Raw genomic sequence first — 18,613 nt, forward strand, 5'->3', positions numbered from 1 at the left:
AAATAGCTCTGCATAGTTTCCTCCATTTGAGGAAGAGAGAAACTGTGCAGAAGAGAAGGGACAGAAACACCAGAGCAGCTTAATGCTACAACCCAGAAGACAGAAGGCAACCCTGCTCTCAGTCTACCCTTATAACAATTCCTCCCACATTAAGTGGCACAAACAGAAAATGTGCAGTTACACAGAAATATGAGCGTGTCTCTAGTGGTACAAAAGCTGCCGGATCCAACCCTGGGCACTCTGCTCCCTAGGAGAAAGGTCTTGCTCACACATCAACTTATTTTGCTTTGGCTTTAATTCACGCTGAGGAGGTCTGCATGAAAACAAGGGCCTAAGAATTCATTGACACCTTAGATCTATTTCAAATAATACTGGGATCCATGAAAAGCAGCATCTGATTCCAAAATACCAAGTGGCAGCACATGAAGCCAGCCCACCTGCAGCTACATGAGTACTGCCAAAAGTACTACCATACACAGTTTGGGTGGAAACTGTGAAGCCCCACAGCCAAGGATTAACACACCCCAAATCCAGCCCAGGGGGCATGAAACATCCTGCATTCCATGTCTTGCAGCATCAGCCATTCTTCAAAAATGAATATGCACCTTCACATCAGCTGCTAGAGCAGAGAGAGAGTATTGGATCCATCCTAGGTGCAATCTAAACCCAGCATTATTCCATTCTTTATCTAACCCAGTGTTAATGTACTAGTTTTCATCACTGAATTCACCCGCCTGCCCAGCTATTTCACATTAGTTTTACATTTCTCATCTCCTTTTCCTACCGGGATGCTGGTCCTAATGTGTTTCGCATGATTACCTAGAGCAAAGCCTGCTTAAAAACCAAAAGCCCACATACAGGTGAAAGGGTTGACCTGCATAATGCACAGTGAGATGATGGAAACAGATGTTTCTACAGAGCTTGGCAGATGACGTTCTGGAGACAGAGGCAAATTAGTGCCCCAGGAGTAGTCACATCAGCACCGCTGCTGTCAAAACTAATGCTCTCAGAAAAAGACACGACTGATTGAGGCCTTGGCATTAGGCATGAATCAAGGGTACCCGTAAGTCATGCTTCTTTACAAGTGAGCATCATTTTTTTCCTACTCATATGCTGGCAAGTCATATGCTCTGTTTCAGAAACCACACTGCACGTTTAATTTCACTGCCTCCTTACCTGGCCCTCCTCCGCCCGAGAGGCATCGTTCCCAAGCAGCGGCTCTGCAGGAGGTGTCTGGATAGTGACGGACTTCTCAGACCGACTGCCGTCTTTGCTTCGCGGCGATTTGTGCCTGTCCCGACTCCTTTTCCAAAGAAAACAAGAGAACAACATTATCAGATAGTTTCCAGGACAGAGCCTGGAATCTGCTACGCCTCTACCTGCAGCAGGTGTCCTAAGCATTGGGTCAGTATCATGCTTGCCCATCGCTTCATCAATACTGGATCTGTGACAAAACAAGCTTTGGAAGAGGTAGAAAGGGTCCTTGACCAGAGCAGCCTGCAGCCTGGTGGCTGGTACAGTCTATCCTCTCAGTGACTGGAGAGGGGAGCAAAGGAGACAGGGTACATCCCCACCGCCTCATCTTCTCTTAAAACAGCTTCCGACAGTGCTGTGCTTGGAAGGGAAGCTTGCATCCTCCAAACAACTGGCAACTCCGCTTGGGGTTAACTGGGCTACGCAGCTCTCCACCTGCAACAAAGTGTCTCACAGGGACATGTAGGGTTAACACAAGGAATTAACCAAGACAGCTTCAGCTCCTGCAGCGTAAAGTCTTGTCAACTAGGACCTCAACACCGTACAACAATTGGTGAAGTTTATTTCCACTAGTCAATAACCCCCAGTTAACCCTTACCAAGAGAGCAAGAACACCAAGGGCACCAGGCTCGTGCTTACTTCCAGAGTACCCTTGTAGATCTCACAGTTTCTCATCTGACAATAACTCATTTTGAGACAATCCCCACTGATCTGCTCATCGGTACTTTCCTCCCCAGACAGGAAAGCAGCCTTTGCACCAGAGACACCCTCACTGCGCTCAAGGACCATCTTAAAGCTCAGGAGCATCCAGTGCCCCAGCTCTGCTCTCTCCATTGCATCTCTCTTGGAATTGCCAAACTCCCAAGGTTTCATGGCCTGTTCACAATAATAAGAGGCTCTAGAATTTTTATGTCGTTCTGGGAACTTTGAAGGCATCTTTCCACATGGCATTCTAAGCTTCAAAGAGCTATCCATATTGGGGGTGGGGGTGTTAAAGAAGGGAGGAAAGGCAAATGAGATGATTTACTCAATAACTGGACTGCGAGCAAAGAGACTTCATTTCATGGAAGAATACTTTTTCCAACGACACAGGATAATTGCTTCTGAAATGCAAAGTTATTTTGGACCAGCTCAGTTCTAAGTTGCAAAGACTGTAAGTGGCACACGTTTTGCATGTAAAACTAATGGTGATGCGGAAAAGAAAAAGGGTCATGTTTCCAAGTAATCGGAAGTTTCACAGCAAGATGTTTCTTGAGGCTGCTGAACTACCACAACAGACAGGACCAAAAAGCTCCAAAAAGCCTGACTTCTAATCCAATCAATACTGATAAATGACTTGTGGACTCAAGCATCACTCAAATTCTATTAAAAAACCCTGACACACCGTCAACAGATTAGCCAGGGGGATGGTGGGAAGAGATAGGAAACCTTATTATTATGCAATAAAGAAATGGCATCAGAAGACAGCAACTGACAATTATCAGTTTAGGCAGTCTGACATGTCTCCTCCCCTGAGCCTCTACTCAGGCCTTGCACTTTACGAGGGGAGTTAAGTCATCTTTTCCTCCTGCTGGCACTATCTCAATCTTTCTGGCCATTCATGACCCCAGTGTGCATCCAACAGGTTGAGTATCACTAAGTTGGCTGCATTATTGTTTCCAGTCTCCTGACTGGGTTCCTCATAAGGACTCTCCACGTACATCTCCTCCAGAGCTGTGGCCCCACAGATTTCATTCTGGCTTACAGGTTTTTTCCCACGGGACATGTGCTTAAAGCAGTAACTAACTAAAAATAAACATTTCCTTACCCTTGTCTGTGGGCTTTTTTGGAGTGACCTGAGTAGTGGGAGTATCCCGAATATGTTGATTCTGTATCCATTGCAGCAGACATTGGGTCTGCACGGAAGGAACACAGATTTTACTCAGAAGACAAGTTCCTGGTGCTCCTGAGGTGGAGTCCGTGGTAAAAGTGCTTTCCTGGGTACTCTTTGCTTCCCAGTCATCAGTGAGGTCTGGTCCTCAGAAAGCCAGTGAGCTTCACTTAAAAGGAATCGGATCAGAGGGGAGGGAAGGGAGGGTGCTCAGCTCCTCACGATCGACCTAAGGAAAGAGAAACAGGCATGGAAGTGCACTCTAATCAAAGCAAGACATCATTCCTACTGCAGCAATTCCCTCATCCTGGCCACATGCCACCACCCACATCACACTGTGCCCAGTTTGCAAGCTTGTCCTGGCTGGTATCTCTCTCTCTGGTCTAGTGAAATACATGCATTTGTAGAACTTTACATAAACTGATAACTTCTCTCTGTTTAGCAAAGTCCAGCACATTCATCTAAAAATATGGAAGAAACAGCGTAAGACACCTGGAAAAGAGAGTGACTCTGAGAAGGCTCAGCACTCTAGATACTTTTTCTATGGGAGAATTCCTGTACTGGCCTCGACCTGCACACCCCCATCTCCTCACCCGTGTAACACACAGCCCAGATCCCCCTATCTATGGCTGTAATGCTGCCACTCTGCATCTGGGGGGAAAGGGGGTGGGGGGTAAGGGTAACTTTTCTAGGAGAAACGCAGGAGAGGATCAGACCACCATGTCTGAACCTGCTTTGTTTTCACAACTGCAAGGTGTGCCCATTTTGCAAGCATTAGCTGCTATACAATCAATGGCGCTATGAGCACCTCCCTTCCTTTGTAACCTTTGCCTCCAGAAACTAATTTGGGCCTTGAAGAATTGAATTTTATTAAAAATTGTCTCTCTATATATACACATACTAATAACACTGGGGAGAGTTGATTAGCGATCACATCTAGCTTATATGGGCCAGCGTTTCTTACAGCGTACTTCCATTTGGAACGGAAGCTTAAGTCCCATCCGTAAAGGGCAGAAGAGTCACGTGTTTTGGAACAGGAGCAGGGCAACATCAGAACAATTCCCAACAGCGACATGTCAAAACCCTTAACGCTGTGGGGAAGAAGGGTAGACACCACCCCCGCCTTCCAAACCCACATCCTGCGTTAGGCGACAAGAGAAAGGGGACGGAGGGGAGCACCGCCACCGGTTTGGGGGAACACATGCAAACGGTGAAGAGGTGCAGACGGAGCGGTCACAGCTACAGACCTTGGCACAGCCCAGCACTTGGCACGCAGGAGCACTCTCACATACCTCCTGCCCAGACAACTGCTGCCTCCAGCCAACACAGGACTACAGCCATGCTGTACTTCCAGAGTGGGCGAAAGCCCGCTCTAAAATCAAATTAAATCCCTCCATTATTTTCTGCTCGCAGCAGTTTTTCAAAGCTGTTAGCAATAAAACAGTCAACCGCTGCTTTCAGCCCTCTCCCTCCCCAAACACAGAGGGACAACAACAGAAATTGGGCTTTATACTTGGCCAACTATTCTTTCCAGCCATAAGATTCCTCCGCTAACACCTCCAGAAAATCTCGTAACCGAGCAGGGAGCTCTACCACACGCAAGCTGCGCCAAAGAACGAAGCCTCTTCCCCACAGGGTTCCTTGGCTGGCGGTGCAATCTGCGATGAAATAAAGAAGTGTTCCTGCTGCATCAGGAGCTGCAGGTATTTGCACAGCACTTGGGCTTGCCAGGGCTCTCGGAAAGAAGTGGGGGGGGGGGACGACACCTTTTGTGTACAGAAATTCCCAAGCTCTAAGTGTGTATCATGCCTCGAGAAAGCTCCTAAAAAGCAGCAGAGAATCTAGGAAGGACAAATAAGGATGGGAACACAAGCCCCAGTTCTGGGAGGGGAGGAATGAAGATGGATTTAAACAGTGAAACATAAAGCCAAGGCACGGCACGGTTTGGAAAATGGCATCATTACTGTAACAGGAATAAAAATCCCGCAGCCTGGGACACATGATGTTAACACTCGTTAACTCCCTAGACTTGCACACAGCCTGGAGCTTATGGCTCCAGCAATAGGCTGGGATTCATTAAAGCTGATTTTTACCTCTGTCCTGCTACTGTCCTGCTAGGCAACCATGGAAAAATCCTTCCTCTGTGCCTGACCTTCTCTGATAAATCCGGGTGAGGCCACCACCCCTCTACCTTCAAAATGCAGTAGGATGCCAACAGAGGAGATGGCTGCAGAGGACCTTGCAATCATTAGGCATTGCAAACCAGAAACACCCTCAGTTGTACAAAAGGTGATGACAAGTATTACAGGCTTAAACCACTGACTGTGATGTTACTGGAGTCCCTTTGAGAACAACTTACCATCTTCACAAATACATTACAGGAATAGGAAAAGCAAGGAGAGCTGCTGGCATATACCAGTAAGGGTTACGCATTTTTCCTAGGCTTCTAGGAAAGTATCAACTCCCAGCCTTTTCCTCCAACGACATAAAAGAATTTCCCCCCAACTCCCAGACAGAAGAATCAGAGCTGAGACAGGGCTGGGAACAGACCTCCTCTTCTGACCCCTCAGCCCCAGCAGCAAAGCATCACACTTCTCGGGACGCATCAGAGATTATTCCAGCAGGTAGGATCTGCTGTGGAAATGCACAGGCTGCCTAAACAGAAACCATGACGGAGCAGTGCCCATTTGATAACGTGTAAAGCAAGGCAGTGCCGGGCAGCAGGCAGAGAAGCAGACTCATGGGAAGACTGACACAGGAACGGCAGGGCAGGCTGGATCATGCCAACTTTGGTTTTCTGTGTAAACAACAGCAACGGTTTTGAAACAGCTCTGCGAAAAGTCAACAAGGTGGCCACCAAAAAACGTTAAGTCTCCTGGATTGCTGTCAGAAGCAGGACAACAAGCTCCGGGACTCTGCACTGCCTCCTTGCCCCTGCTGCAGGACACACCGGTGGCCACACTGATCTTCCTGCCAGTCACAGGGCTGCTGGGAATAAAATATATCTGCCCCACTTCAGCCGGCAAAAGGAGAAGACCACTGGCTCTGCCAGCTGCACACCCGAGGCTAATTATCAATAAGGCTTCCTAGACTGGGCTAACAAAGGACAGCCTGGGCTGCTAGCTGGACACCACTCCCAGTTTGAGCAGGACGAGACGAAGATACTAGGGATGGAGGAGCACAGTCCAAACACGTGTTCCTCACAGCCAAGCCGAGCCGGTTACCTACCTCCTGGTCTATTTTACAGAAAGAAGGGGACCAGCCTTACCCCAGAAAAGATTCTGGAACTACTGGGTAAGAGGTAGGGAGGGCACCAAGAGACAACTAACATGCTAAGCTACACCTCCAGATTGGAGCTCTTTCGATGGCACAGACAGATGCCAACCCCAAATTAGCCACCACCCCAACAGTGCCCACCACTAGAGCCTGAGAAAAAGCTAAAGAACACAAGCCACGTATACATCTCCTTCATAACACAACCATATCCAAACTAAGTGCAGCCTTTAAACATCTCCCTGACTAAATCGCTATGAATGATGATTCTTACCCTACCCCACTGGGCAAGGACAACTGTGCTGCGTCAAAAAGCAGCCCCATCATTCAAGGGTCTCACCCCTCCACAAACAGGTCTGAATTAAGAGTCAAATTTAGCCAACTGAAATGGCTTCACAAAAGATCATTACATCTCGCAGGACTCCACTGAAGGCATGGTCTGTTTGCAAAGTTCCTGGCCCTCTGTGAAAGAAAGCTCCTTTGGCCTGAGTGTACAGTTGCACTGTGTTTCAGCATTGACAAGAAAGCTGGTGTAAGTAGCTTCCACCTCCACACCACAGTTCACCACTCTTGGTTGTGTCAACACAATCCTCAGCGAGCAAACAGCACCGCTGGAAAACAAAACAAAAAAAATCCCTTCTCTCCCGCTCGCCACGCTTTTGTCTTGGATCCTTTCCGTGACCTAGTTCACAGCACAGCCCCAAACAGTAAAACCATCACCAGGGTGAACAGCCACGCCAGCGAACAGCTAGAGGGGAGATGGGAATGCCCTCTCCGCTCCAAACACGACAATTGTGTAACTGCACACCCAGCAGTTTGCTCCCAGTACAGCCAGCACTCTCACTTTGCCTTTCCCTTACCACTGACAGAAGGATGCCCAGTACTAGATGGAAAACAAAGCTAAGGATACTGCAAAGAAAATTTTGGGATCCTACGCAGGCAAGGATGGCTGCATCCTGAATGACAGCAGAGAAATTCAGTTACCCCTGAACACCGCAGAGATCACTGTAATCACAGTTTCTACGCAGCTACACAACTCGCTGTAACTCCCTCTTTTCATATGCTCATAAATCTCCAAGAAGAGTTCTTTTGAATTGCTGTTTTCCATGCTGGGAGCCCAATCCCCTTTCCAATGAAGTTCGCTTTGTGATCGTCTTCAAGGGAGCACAGTTTGGCTCCAAGCCCAAGGGAAATTTAAAAGAGCAAGTTACATCTTTAAATCAAAGAGGGCAAACACAAACGAGCACTCTTTTACATCCCGTGCTTTCCCGATGGATCTTCCCCTGTGAAGTTGAGGCAAATAACTCCAAAGTAGCTCAGCTTTGAAATCCTCGTCTGTACAGTTTCAGTCTTACTCCATTTAAAACTTGCAATCAATTAGAGTTGATTTACCAGTCGGTTCATGGAGTTACACATATTTGGAAGTGCCATCTGGAGCACAAGCAGCCACAAGTGTCCGTGAGGATGTGCGCACATTCGGCTCTGTACGCTGCCAGCCTCGCTTGTTAAACAGCACCAGCTGTCTATAGGGTAACGGATGCCCACGAGCTATCACGCTGAGAAATCTTTTTTCCTTCCTTTAGTGAAATGAAGAGCTTTACAAATTAAATATGCAGAACCCCAAGTGCTAAGCTATGGGATAGCGTTAGGGTTCAAGAGTAAAAATAATTAAGAGATGGCTAAGCAGTGAGGAAGCCTTCCAGCTCCGGCATTAACTCGCCCGCACCGTACGGCTGCAGCGTATTCCCATTATTCACTTCAGAAAAACGAGAAGTTACGTAACTTGCTATGTTCAACTGCATATATAGTGAGATCTGTGAGCAATGCCACAGGAACCTTTTGCTTTTGAATTTCCTGACCAGGCCCCAGTCCAGCAATTTGATCTGTAAGCACAGAAGTTCAACCACGCTAACCTACTCGCAGGGCCAAGGCTTGCAGTTTTAACGGCCAACGAGCTTCGGGAAACAAGGCTTTTCCAAAAGCTCTTTATTTATTTTTGCATGTCATTAAATAAGGTTAATTTTGACCATAGAGAGATATATTTTTTAAGACAAGGCTTTTACTCTACAGAGGTGGTTCTTGATTGGCAAGCCAAGCCCCTCATCCCCCAAAAATGTTTAGTAGTCAGCAAATTCAAACTCGCTATAGCAATAGATTCTCTTTTGCTTTTGCTTCTCAGAGGTTTCTTAGAAAGATTTCATAGACTCACGGGAATTTCCAGCCCCAGGCTGAAAACCATTAGTCCACGACATGGATATTTCCAAAAGAAAAGTCACTTGGTTTATTGAAGCAATCCACCTGCATGTTTAATCAGAACATGCAACAACACACATCTGAAAACGTAATGAGGCTGTTTCAATTGACAACAGAAATGCCTGGCCAAAAGCACCACCCAGGCAAGTAATGTTCCTGAACAGCAAGCCCCTGCCTCCTGCCCCGCCGTTCCACAGCTGGAAGTTGGGAAGTTCTGCACATGGGACCCATCGGTGAAGCACCTCCCTGAAGGATCTCCTCTGCCCACTGCAAGAACCACATGCACACTAAGTTTCTGAAGCACAACCAACATCCAAATCTATCATGCAAATTATACTCAGCTGCCACCCTATCAGACCAGTGAAAGCATGTGCTGCCTCGCTCATACATCCCTGCTGTGCTGCTAGACCTCCAAGTGTGCCTCTTAACCCCAGAGCCATGCAACACGGCAGAAGGTATCGTGGCCTCACCCTTGTGATACTACAGCCCTTGGGAAGGCCAACATTTAAAGCCCCACAGCCTCACTGAAAAACACAAACTGGGCGAAGACTCTTACAGGACTCTTCAGGTACTGCCTGCTTGGATAGGTACCTTATTTTTAAAGTTTACTTTTAGCCATAGCACTTGGATACTGAGACAGCATTAAAGGCTATAAACTGCAAAAGGTTTCTCTAATGAAAATGCACCCTCTTGTTTAGGATACTGCATGTCCTCCTGCATTTTCTATTTGGATTTAAAATGCAAAAAAGCCAACGGACCCTGATCAAATCCCCAGTGCGACACAATACAGCACAACTACACAGTACGGAGACCCCCCCTATCCCCCGCCTCCTGCTCAACCCTGTACAAAGCCAAGCGGTTCTGACCTTGCAAGGAGAAAGGGCAAGGGTGTTGACCCCTGAGGAAATAACCACTGTTTTTCAATTTGACGGAAATCAGATAGTTCTAAAGTAAAAGCTAATGAGAAATTAGAAGAAGTCATAAGATAGTTTTCACAAGGGTTCATTTTCTCCTTCCACCAAATTCCCCAGTGAAGGTACCAGACACAGAGGAGCACAGCACTTACTGTTTCCCACCAGCAAAACTGGACAACACAGTTCTCTGCCTCTCAAGTCCCGACACAGCACAACACAGCCTACAGCAGCAAAGCCCCATTTCTGATGCTGTCCTTTGCTTTAGCTGTCAGAAGCAGGGGTGGAAGGCAGGCAGGCTACCACAACAACACAACAGGCGTGCAGCTTTGCTAGGACAACTGCAGTCATCTTAGTAGCATTTTCCTAGTACCTTATCCTGGCCTCATGGTAGCAGTAAGCCCTCCCTAGGTGCATATATCCATAAGGTAAGGGCCACCAAGAACACTGCCACTAGTAACCAAAAGCAGAAGGCCAGCAACAGCCAAAAAGAGCCACCGGCCAATGACCGTGGATAGTTAGGACATACTTGCCTGGGTGGTTCTGACACAGGCTGGGATCCTTACAAAATGTCAGCTCATAGGGAGCGTTCTTAAGGGAGGAGGCTTTCTGTAAGACACTAGTATTTATTTTTCACAATTAACAAGTGAAATGATCCCAGAGCCAACACTGGTCCCATAGTTGCATCCAGCTATATGGCCAAACCCCAGTGCAGGAAGAGAGCCAGGCACGGTCAGAATGAAGCTCTTCAAAGATGGGAAGGCACTGCTGAAGCTCTCTTCTCCCCAGCTCCTCTCCTCAAAGTCAGGATGTCCTGGTGATGGGCTCACAGGCAATAATGATATCATGGAATATACTTCACAACATCCTAACTTGCTCTTCCAGCCAGTGCGACTTGATTTCTTAACAGCTGCAAAGATCTTGTGGGCAGTTCACTATTGACAAACCCAGGGCCAAAAAACCCCACTGCCTCAGACATCGAACCACTAAGTCTGCCTCCCCAGACCAAAACCCCTGCCATCAAGCCATTTATGCTTTCATAGACCCCGCAAGTCAAAGAGTACAGCCTTTAGCATAAAGCAGATCGCTTACAACCCTGACAGTCTTGCAAACAAGCAAACAACCTTGTTTCACAGCGGCTCTCCAAAGCGTGCCATGCCAGAAACCCAACAGCTAACGCGAAAGCTTTGCCCTCTGTTGGGTACGCTCGGCAGCACCCCGGGTACGCACCCCCGGGCACGCACCCCCGGGCCAGCGCGGCCAAGGCGCAGCAGCGCTACCTCCTGCCACACGCGCTTCTCCAGGCCCCGAGTTGCTGAACAGAAACAACTCTCCAGTGCTGCCAGCCCGCGACTGCGGGCATCGCTTCAGCGACCGAACCAGCTTCTAAGCAGAGCAGCACGCCTGTGCCTTCCCTCCCCTCGGTCACCTCTGTACCTCGCTGCCCGGCGGGATGACCCCAACCACCGAGCCGCTGGGGGTCTGCGGTGCGGGCACGGAGGCACCAGCGGAGCCCCCGCTCCGGCACGGGCTCCCTCGCACCTCCGCGGCGCACGGGTCCGCCACGGGCACGGCTCGGCGGGGGGAGCGCTGCCCCCCCCAGGGGCTGCCCCTGCGGGCCTCGGCGGCGTTCCAGGGCTCCATCCCGGGGAGCCGAGCTGCCGCCCGCCGCCGGCAGGGGAGCGGGGCCGCGCCGCGGGACAGGGCAGCGCCCCGGCCGCCTTCCCCCTCCGCCCAGCCGCCCCGGGAAGCGCCGGGCAGGGGGAGCGGGGTCGGTGCCCCCGCAGCCGGCATCGCCGCGCCCCCCCCCCGGCCGGGGACGGCCCCCCGCCGCCGGGCGCGGGAGCCGAGGAGGCTGTCCCGCCGCCCCGGCCCGGGCACCCCGGGGCAGAGCAGCGGCGGCGGGGTCCCGCCGGCGGGAGGGCGTGGTGGAGGGCAGCGCCACGGCCCCGGTCCCCCCGCCCCGCCCGCCGGGCGCAGGGGCAGGCTCGCCCCCTCACTCACCTCCCTCCCGCGGCCGCCCCATGCCGCTCCCGGCACCGACCCGCCGCCGCGCCGAGCCCCGCCGCCTCCCCTCGGCGGCGGCCGCCGTCGCTGCTGCCGCCGCTTTCCGCTTCCTGTGCCCGGCACCGCCCCGCCCCGCCCCCGGGCGAGGCCGCCCTCCCCGCGGGCCCGGCGGCGCCCGGCCGGGCCGTGCTGCAGCCGCAGCGGGCGGGGCCCCGCCGCTCCCCCCGGAGCCCCGGTTCCGCCTCAGGACCCCTCCCCGCAGCGCTGCCCGCCGGCACCGCGGCTCCTACGCGCGCTCCCGCTGCGCTTTCCCAGACCTGCCATCGCCCCCCCGGCGCCCGCTGCGGCGCCCCCCGGGGCTGACCCCTACAGCTCCACAGCTCTCCCGCCGTCACCTCCCCTGCCACCACCGCTCCCCAGAAAGCCCCCGTCCCTCTGACGCTGCCCTCACCCGCAGCCACGCTCACGGTCTCTCTCCGCGGCTGGGTGTCCTGCCGGCACTGCCGTGCCTCGCCCCCGGGACTGCTCGGCCTGCTCCGCCACCCGCAGCCTGCAGCGGCTGCGCGCTTTGCGCCTGGTCACAGCGGGCCTCCTGCCCCCCGGGGAGAAGGGCCTGTTTGCCCCAAGCCTCCAGCGGGCTGCCCGAAGCCAGCCTTGGGCACAAAATTCCCAAATTCCTCACACTGCTTCCTCTGGGCAGCTGGGAGGGAAATGGGCAGAGCTCTGCGTGCCACGCAGGTCATCTTTTCTGTATTCTAATGTTGGTCCTTTTTCATTTCACCTTTGGGTTGTCTTACCCTTCAAAAATAATTACGTTTTCAGGCCATGCACTGAACCAGCAGCTGGGAATGCATGAAGAAAATCTAGACCTCCTAGATTCCAGTCCCGCGCTTTGAACTACTCAAGAACGATCCAGTCTACAAAGGGAACAAATGCAGAAAACACTGAAGTTATTCCTGTCAGATAGTTTTTGTGTTCCGTTATCGTGGCTTCTGTAGATTGCATCTATTATATTTCCTCTGCAATTTCCCCTTTTTCCAAAATAATACTACTCTTTTATTAGTGGTGCTTGCCCCCTACTCAGCATCCATACAACACGGTGTGACTTTACAATGGAACAGTCAGCCGGGTATTAGAAGAAACGTTTCCGTATCACTCGGATTTGGTAATGACATTACCTCCTGTTTTGCATGGCGTACATGCTTACCCAGCCCCGTGCCTGACTGGAAGAGGCCGATATCAAGTGATAGGCTCCATCTTGTATTATGCATCAACATGTGTCTAAACTTGCCCAAGGCCCGAACGCTCCGCTGCATTCCAGGCAATGGCCCTGCCCTGGAAAGCATCTGACACCCTGCTGCAAGCCTGCCTCAGCCTGGCGGGCTGCTAGGGGCTCCCCACCGCCGGACCATCCCTGCTTCCTCCCTGCTCGGTGGCAGGGAAAATGTGACAAAAGGCAACGGTTTATGGAGGCCATGCCTCTGGCACGGGGGAGAGGCCTGGTGCGAGGAGCAAGGTTTTACCTGTGCCACTTGGGGAAGATGCTGCCCTGCCTGGAACGCTATGGAAACTTGGGGGGAAAAGGGCAAGGGGTCTTTTTCAAAGGTCGTTACCTGGACTTCTTTGAAAGCAACCAAGAAACTCTGCCAAACCTGTATTTCTTCCCCTACTATGCTGCTCCTGCAGCTGCTCAGTAATATTTAGAGGATTGCTAAATACTGGTTTTGTGGTCTACAGCAGCAGAGCTTGTTGCAGTACCCCACAGAAAGAAGATTGCTAAGGATGTAAACTGGGGTCATATACAAACCTCAGAGGAGTTTGCACCTACACCCCGTCCAGACCTAGCTGGTCTACGTACCTGTTAGACCCAGCGGTGACGCCCACTTGCACCCAACCAGCTCAAGCTGTTACACAGAATATTGGCAAAGGAGGAATACACTGAAGATGGGCTCGGGGCAGATGCTGAGATACTGTTACATGCTTCTCTCTCATCATCTGTTCAAACCACTGAGACATGAGGGAATATTTTACAAGTCCAGCTCCTTGTGTGGTAGGATCATAATTCAGAAACGTGTGAAGTGCTATGCTCTTATACACTACTGAATAGTGAAGATTAAAAAAAACCAACACAAAACCAACAACCAACCAACTCTGAAGTACCCAGAACGGATGTCATGGATTCACAGGAGAATGTTGGAAGGGATTTCTGGAGGTCCAGTCTTCCCACTCAGAACAGGGTCAATTAGAGCAGGTTGCTCAGGGCTGTGCCAAGTTTTGAGCATCTCCAAAGACAGAGAGTCCACAACCTCCCTGGGCAACCTGTTCCAGTATACTGCAGTTTTACTGCATAGTAAAAAATATTATAAAAAAATAATTCTCACATTTAAGTGGAATTTCATGTATTTCAGTTTGTAGCTGTTCCCTCTTTTCCTTTCACTGGATACCACCAAAAAGAGTCTGGTTCTATTTTTTTTTCCTCCATTCCATCCGGTATTTATATATGTGGATACACATTTACACACATTGATTCCACTCTGAAACCTCTCCTCCCAGGGCTAAAAAATCCCAGCTCTCCTGGCCTCTCCTAGTGTGTCAGATGCTCCAATCCCTGAACCATTTTAGCTGGACTCACTCCAGTAACATCCATGCCACACAGAGGTGGTCTCTGGTGCAGTCTGCGCTCTGTCTGCATGTAATGCAGAACAGTTCAGTTCCCCTCTGTTTTGATCTTTTCCTGTTCCTGCTGGCATAGTGGCCAGGAGATGTTTCAGGAAGGATCTGCAAGTGGTCAAGTATGTGGACCAGGGCACTGCTTTATGGCATGCTCTTAAGATGCACACACAGACAGATGAAGAAGTAGGACACTCTTATGAAGCCAGGCCCCAACTTGGCCTGTTTCATAATGTGGCACACAGAAAAGAGGTATGATCTCAGATTCTTCATCCCTTTCTGCAGTGGACTTGCATAAGATCATAAATACATTTGATTTGCTCCTAATTTCTCTCTCTTCTGGTAAAAAAAGAAAAAAATCTTTGTGAATGACAATGCTGCAACTTCGAGTTCATTGGAAGTAGCAGAGGAAGGCTAGTAGATGCTCTGCACTTACTTCAACAAATAAATTAATAAAATAATTCTTTTTTGTTCAAGCCAGCAAAATTTGAGACTTTTTCAGATCTTACAAGAAGCACCTGGATTCTCTTAACTCTCCTTTGGCTTGTTTTTTTTCAACGGAAACATGACTCACATTCTTATTTCATGTAGCTCCTTGAGGGGATTGTTTCTATCCTTAACTTTGAAGAAATACTCAGAAAAATGTTAGAAAGTGCAAGCAGGAACATTCTCTTCCTGGTTGAACCATAAGGATCCAGACAATTTTTGTCCTCATCACATTTTCAGAAGGCTCTAGGTGTCTTCCCACAAATGCAATACCATCTGACCATGGCCAAGACGGGCGAATGGTAGAGCCCAGCATGGAAAACACACACCAACTCATGCATACAGGCCATTCAAAAAGATACAGACATCTGCTTTTTAGAGGCAATACTCATATATAATTCTAGTAATCCTGCTCCTGCATTCCTCAGGCTTGTATTTTTCACTCTGAAAAGCACAAGTTGGACAGAAAACCAGGGAGAGATGGATCTGCAGTCACAGTTGTGTGGAACACAAGTAGTCTTGGATCTACTAGAAAAGGCACTTTCTAGAATGTGGACATTATCCCTTCTTATAACAAATCCCTTGGGGTTTTGAATCACACATCTTGATTTGCTGACCACAGTGCACAATCAATTTTGCTATCCAGTCAAATTAGCTTCTTCATTCTCTTTTCTAGGATCATCTATTGTAAAGCGGTGGAAGTTTTCACACAACTTGACATGTAGGTTACACTTTTAAGTCATCTTTTTGTTCCAACGTTTGCTTTCTTTTTTCCTCCAGGATCATTAGATCCACTCTTTTTTAAATAAACCCATCTACTTATCCTTGTATTTTTCTACCGATCATTTTTGTGGGCCAAATTCTGTCTTGTTTGGAGACACATACATACAATATTTTTGTTAAGATACTGAGGTTGAATTTGCTGTAGATTTTCTCTATCACTCTGGAAACCAGCCTTCCTCTTTCTTTCCAAGATCCAGACTCCACCTTCACCAACACACAGTGACATCTCCAGATAATTTTGTCTGTGCCAAAATTCAGTGACAAAATCACATATTTACACATGTCCAAAAAGCCCGATCGGTTTCTCAGTTTCTTTGTTTTGTTTACCATTTCCTGAGTAGAATGAAAAGATCATTCTTAAGTTACAGGCCCCAGAGACTCCTCACCAAAGACAGGATTTGTCTGCACAATGCTTTGAGAATCAGAGGCTGGGCCTTGTCAAGTAAGAAACATAAGCATGAGCTGAGCCAGCACAAGTATAAACGCCATTCTGAAACACTGCCCACTCTTATACAGCATCAGCTGGAGCCTCCAGCATGGGGTGGAAAGATTTTCACTGCAACGGGATGCCACTTCATAGGTCCTATCTGATGGAACTGCTTGTACAGCCAGTCTGAACTGTGCATGATCTTGCTCTGTGCCACTGACCTCAATCTAGCAGCACACATCTAAAGTTTAAGTAAACACACAATGACAGATACGCACAAGAAGCCACATTTCAGCTCTTGCGCTGCAAAAAATCTTGTGTAGAGGAAAAGAGAGGCCAGAGGGACATGACTACAAATGAACACCTTCCTTCCTTTTTGGGGTGGTTGCTATTTAGAAAGGGAAAACGTGTGGTACTGCACAGCTGAAGAAACAGCATGACACATTTATTTTGTATAGCAACTTGCATAAAAGCTACTGAGCCTTTTACGGAATTAATTATCCAAAATACATGATTTCTGCCCAAATACAGAGAAAAATGGTGGTGGGTAGCACACACTAACAAAAACCTCACTTGGCTGAGATTCTGCAAAACCCAGTTCATGACTCAATTGAAATCTCACTTCCGTTTCAAAGCAGATGGAGTTAGAATTTTTCTTTGGGTTCAGCAGATTTTAAAAAAGTTAAAGTTAAAAAAAAAAAAAAGAGAAAAAACCCCAACAAAACCCCCACAATCCAGAAACATTTCCTAAGTAAATTTAAAGGGAAAAAAATATGGTAGATTTCATCTGTACAGGCCAAAAGGACTAGAGGGGGGAAGAGAACATCTTTCTCTGGCTTGCTCCTAACTTAGAGAGCTACGAGCTATTGCATACCCTGACCGTTCCTCTGTGCGTGCCAGGAACCCTGCAGCCTGCTGTGGACCTTATCTTAGAGGGTAAGGGACATAACAGGCAGGTAGTCATGCCCTCCTCTCCTTTGTAGCTGTAGTCAAGAGTTACAGCAGGGTGGGGGGCACAGGACAGAGGCAGAGACCCATCTTCTCGTAGAAACAAAGGAAAGCAGGAGGCCTTACGTAGGAATACCTGGCGATAGCGGTGGTAGATGCACTACTTCAACCCATTGTGCAGGACTCAGCCACAAGACAAGTCTTGTCCACGTGTAGCTGCATGGTGGCCAGAGAACCCGTAGGTGGGCTGGGATTTGGTCCTAAGTGTGTGTGAAGTTGAAGAACAAGACTGCACACACTGGCACACTTGGGAATGAAACCTTTTAAAGAAGGGCAATAAATATACAGGAAAAGAAGAGGTGGAAGAACAGAGCCTTGAGTCTGCAGATTGAAATTATGTCTTCAGTCAAGCTGGCAAAAGGAAAAGCATAATTGGTGTTTTAATTCTGGCAAAGAGGAAGTGTTTTTCCAGGCTGGAGATCACTGTCCTGCTCTCTGAAGGGAGGCTGAAGACCAACATGTGCTGGTGCTGCAGCTGATGAACAGTGCCACCAGCCGGCCTGCTGGAAGAGCGCCAGCTCGCATACCTGGGTGAAAACACGATAATGTGCATCTCTACTCACCACCTTTCACCCCAGAAACTCTTCACAGTCAGCCTTTGATCCTGCAAGCCCTTTGCCAGATACACAGGGGCTGTTCCTGTGAGCAGCTGCAAGAAAGGCCTTATCCACAGAGGTGCTATGCAGCACTAACTTTCCTAAACTTCAGCAGGGTCAAAAGAGGTAACAAATCCTTTGGGGTTTTCCAGTAGAGTGGAGAGTGAATGACAGAGTATCCAGCTCAGGAAGGCTTCTTCTAGTGTGGAGCACACCGGTCAGTGTGATGAGCCATGCCAGAATCAGGCCTGAAATTATTAACCAACCAGATGGTACTACAGAGGCAGTGTAAACGCAGCCCATGAGATGTGTGTTGGCAATTAGGTATTTAAAGACATACTTTCCACTGCTTGTGGGGTGATTTCCTATTGGAAGCTGAACTTTAAATTTAATTGAGTTTGGCACCTCACAGTCTCTCTGGTCAAAACACTTATTAGGAGAGCTATGATTGCCTGGTCGTACTAAAAAAAAAAAACCCTAGAAAATATGCTAAAGCCAACAGCGCCAACAATGCAAAACCCAGGAAAGTTTTCTTGCAATAGAGGAAAGCCAACATCAAAAACTCTGCATTAAGATTTCCTTTAAGTGAATCAGAGTCATGGAAACTTTCACACAGCTTTTTGGACAGCAATAAGGAACTGGTTTTGCCCAACAGCTGCAACAAAGAGCTGTTAATGAAAAAGCAGTTGTGGGAGAAGGAAAGGTGTCATTTATAAAGCCAGTCTCAAGTTTTGGCAGTCTTGTACGCCTTTGCCAAGAACACTGGACAGGATTTTGCTAGGTTCTAAGTACGTGATTATGTGGCTAAATTTTATATTTGAACAAATGCAAGTCAAATGGACTTCTGGGAAACTGGAACAGTATAAACAGGTTATACTATGTGGTTGTCATACAGTTGACAGCCTCCTTCCCACTGACACGTCTACGTGGGCAGGTACACAAAGTCCCAGGTAACTACTAAACAGCTCATTGAAAAGAGGTATAGTGAAACAAGGGATGAGATTTGAAGGCAGGGAAGGAAATATCGCCAAACAATACTGTATTTCAAGCCCTAGCAATAACTTACTGCAAGGGA

General features: G+C 48.7%; 1 protein-coding gene across 1 annotated transcript in view; it reads right to left on the reverse strand.

Annotated features, from left to right (window-relative positions):
* Positions 1–12,001, reverse strand: part of VANGL1 (VANGL planar cell polarity protein 1) — a 46,701-nt gene extending 34,700 nt beyond the window's left edge. Inside the window, exons 1-3 of the mRNA XM_080392537.1 lie at positions 11,566–12,001; positions 3,062–3,353; positions 1,177–1,303 (exon numbers count right to left, since the gene is read on the reverse strand). Coding sequence (XP_080248663.1) covers positions 1,177–1,303; positions 3,062–3,144 — 210 coding nt within the window. The 5' untranslated portion in view covers positions 3,145–3,353; positions 11,566–12,001. The remainder of the gene's footprint in view (positions 1–1,176; positions 1,304–3,061; positions 3,354–11,565) is intronic.
* Between the last annotated feature and the right edge of the window lie 6,612 nt (positions 12,002–18,613).

This window comes from Falco punctatus (assembly GCF_963210335.1).
Source record: "Falco punctatus genome assembly, chromosome: 6".
NCBI lineage: Eukaryota > Metazoa > Chordata > Aves > Falconiformes > Falconidae > Falco > Falco punctatus.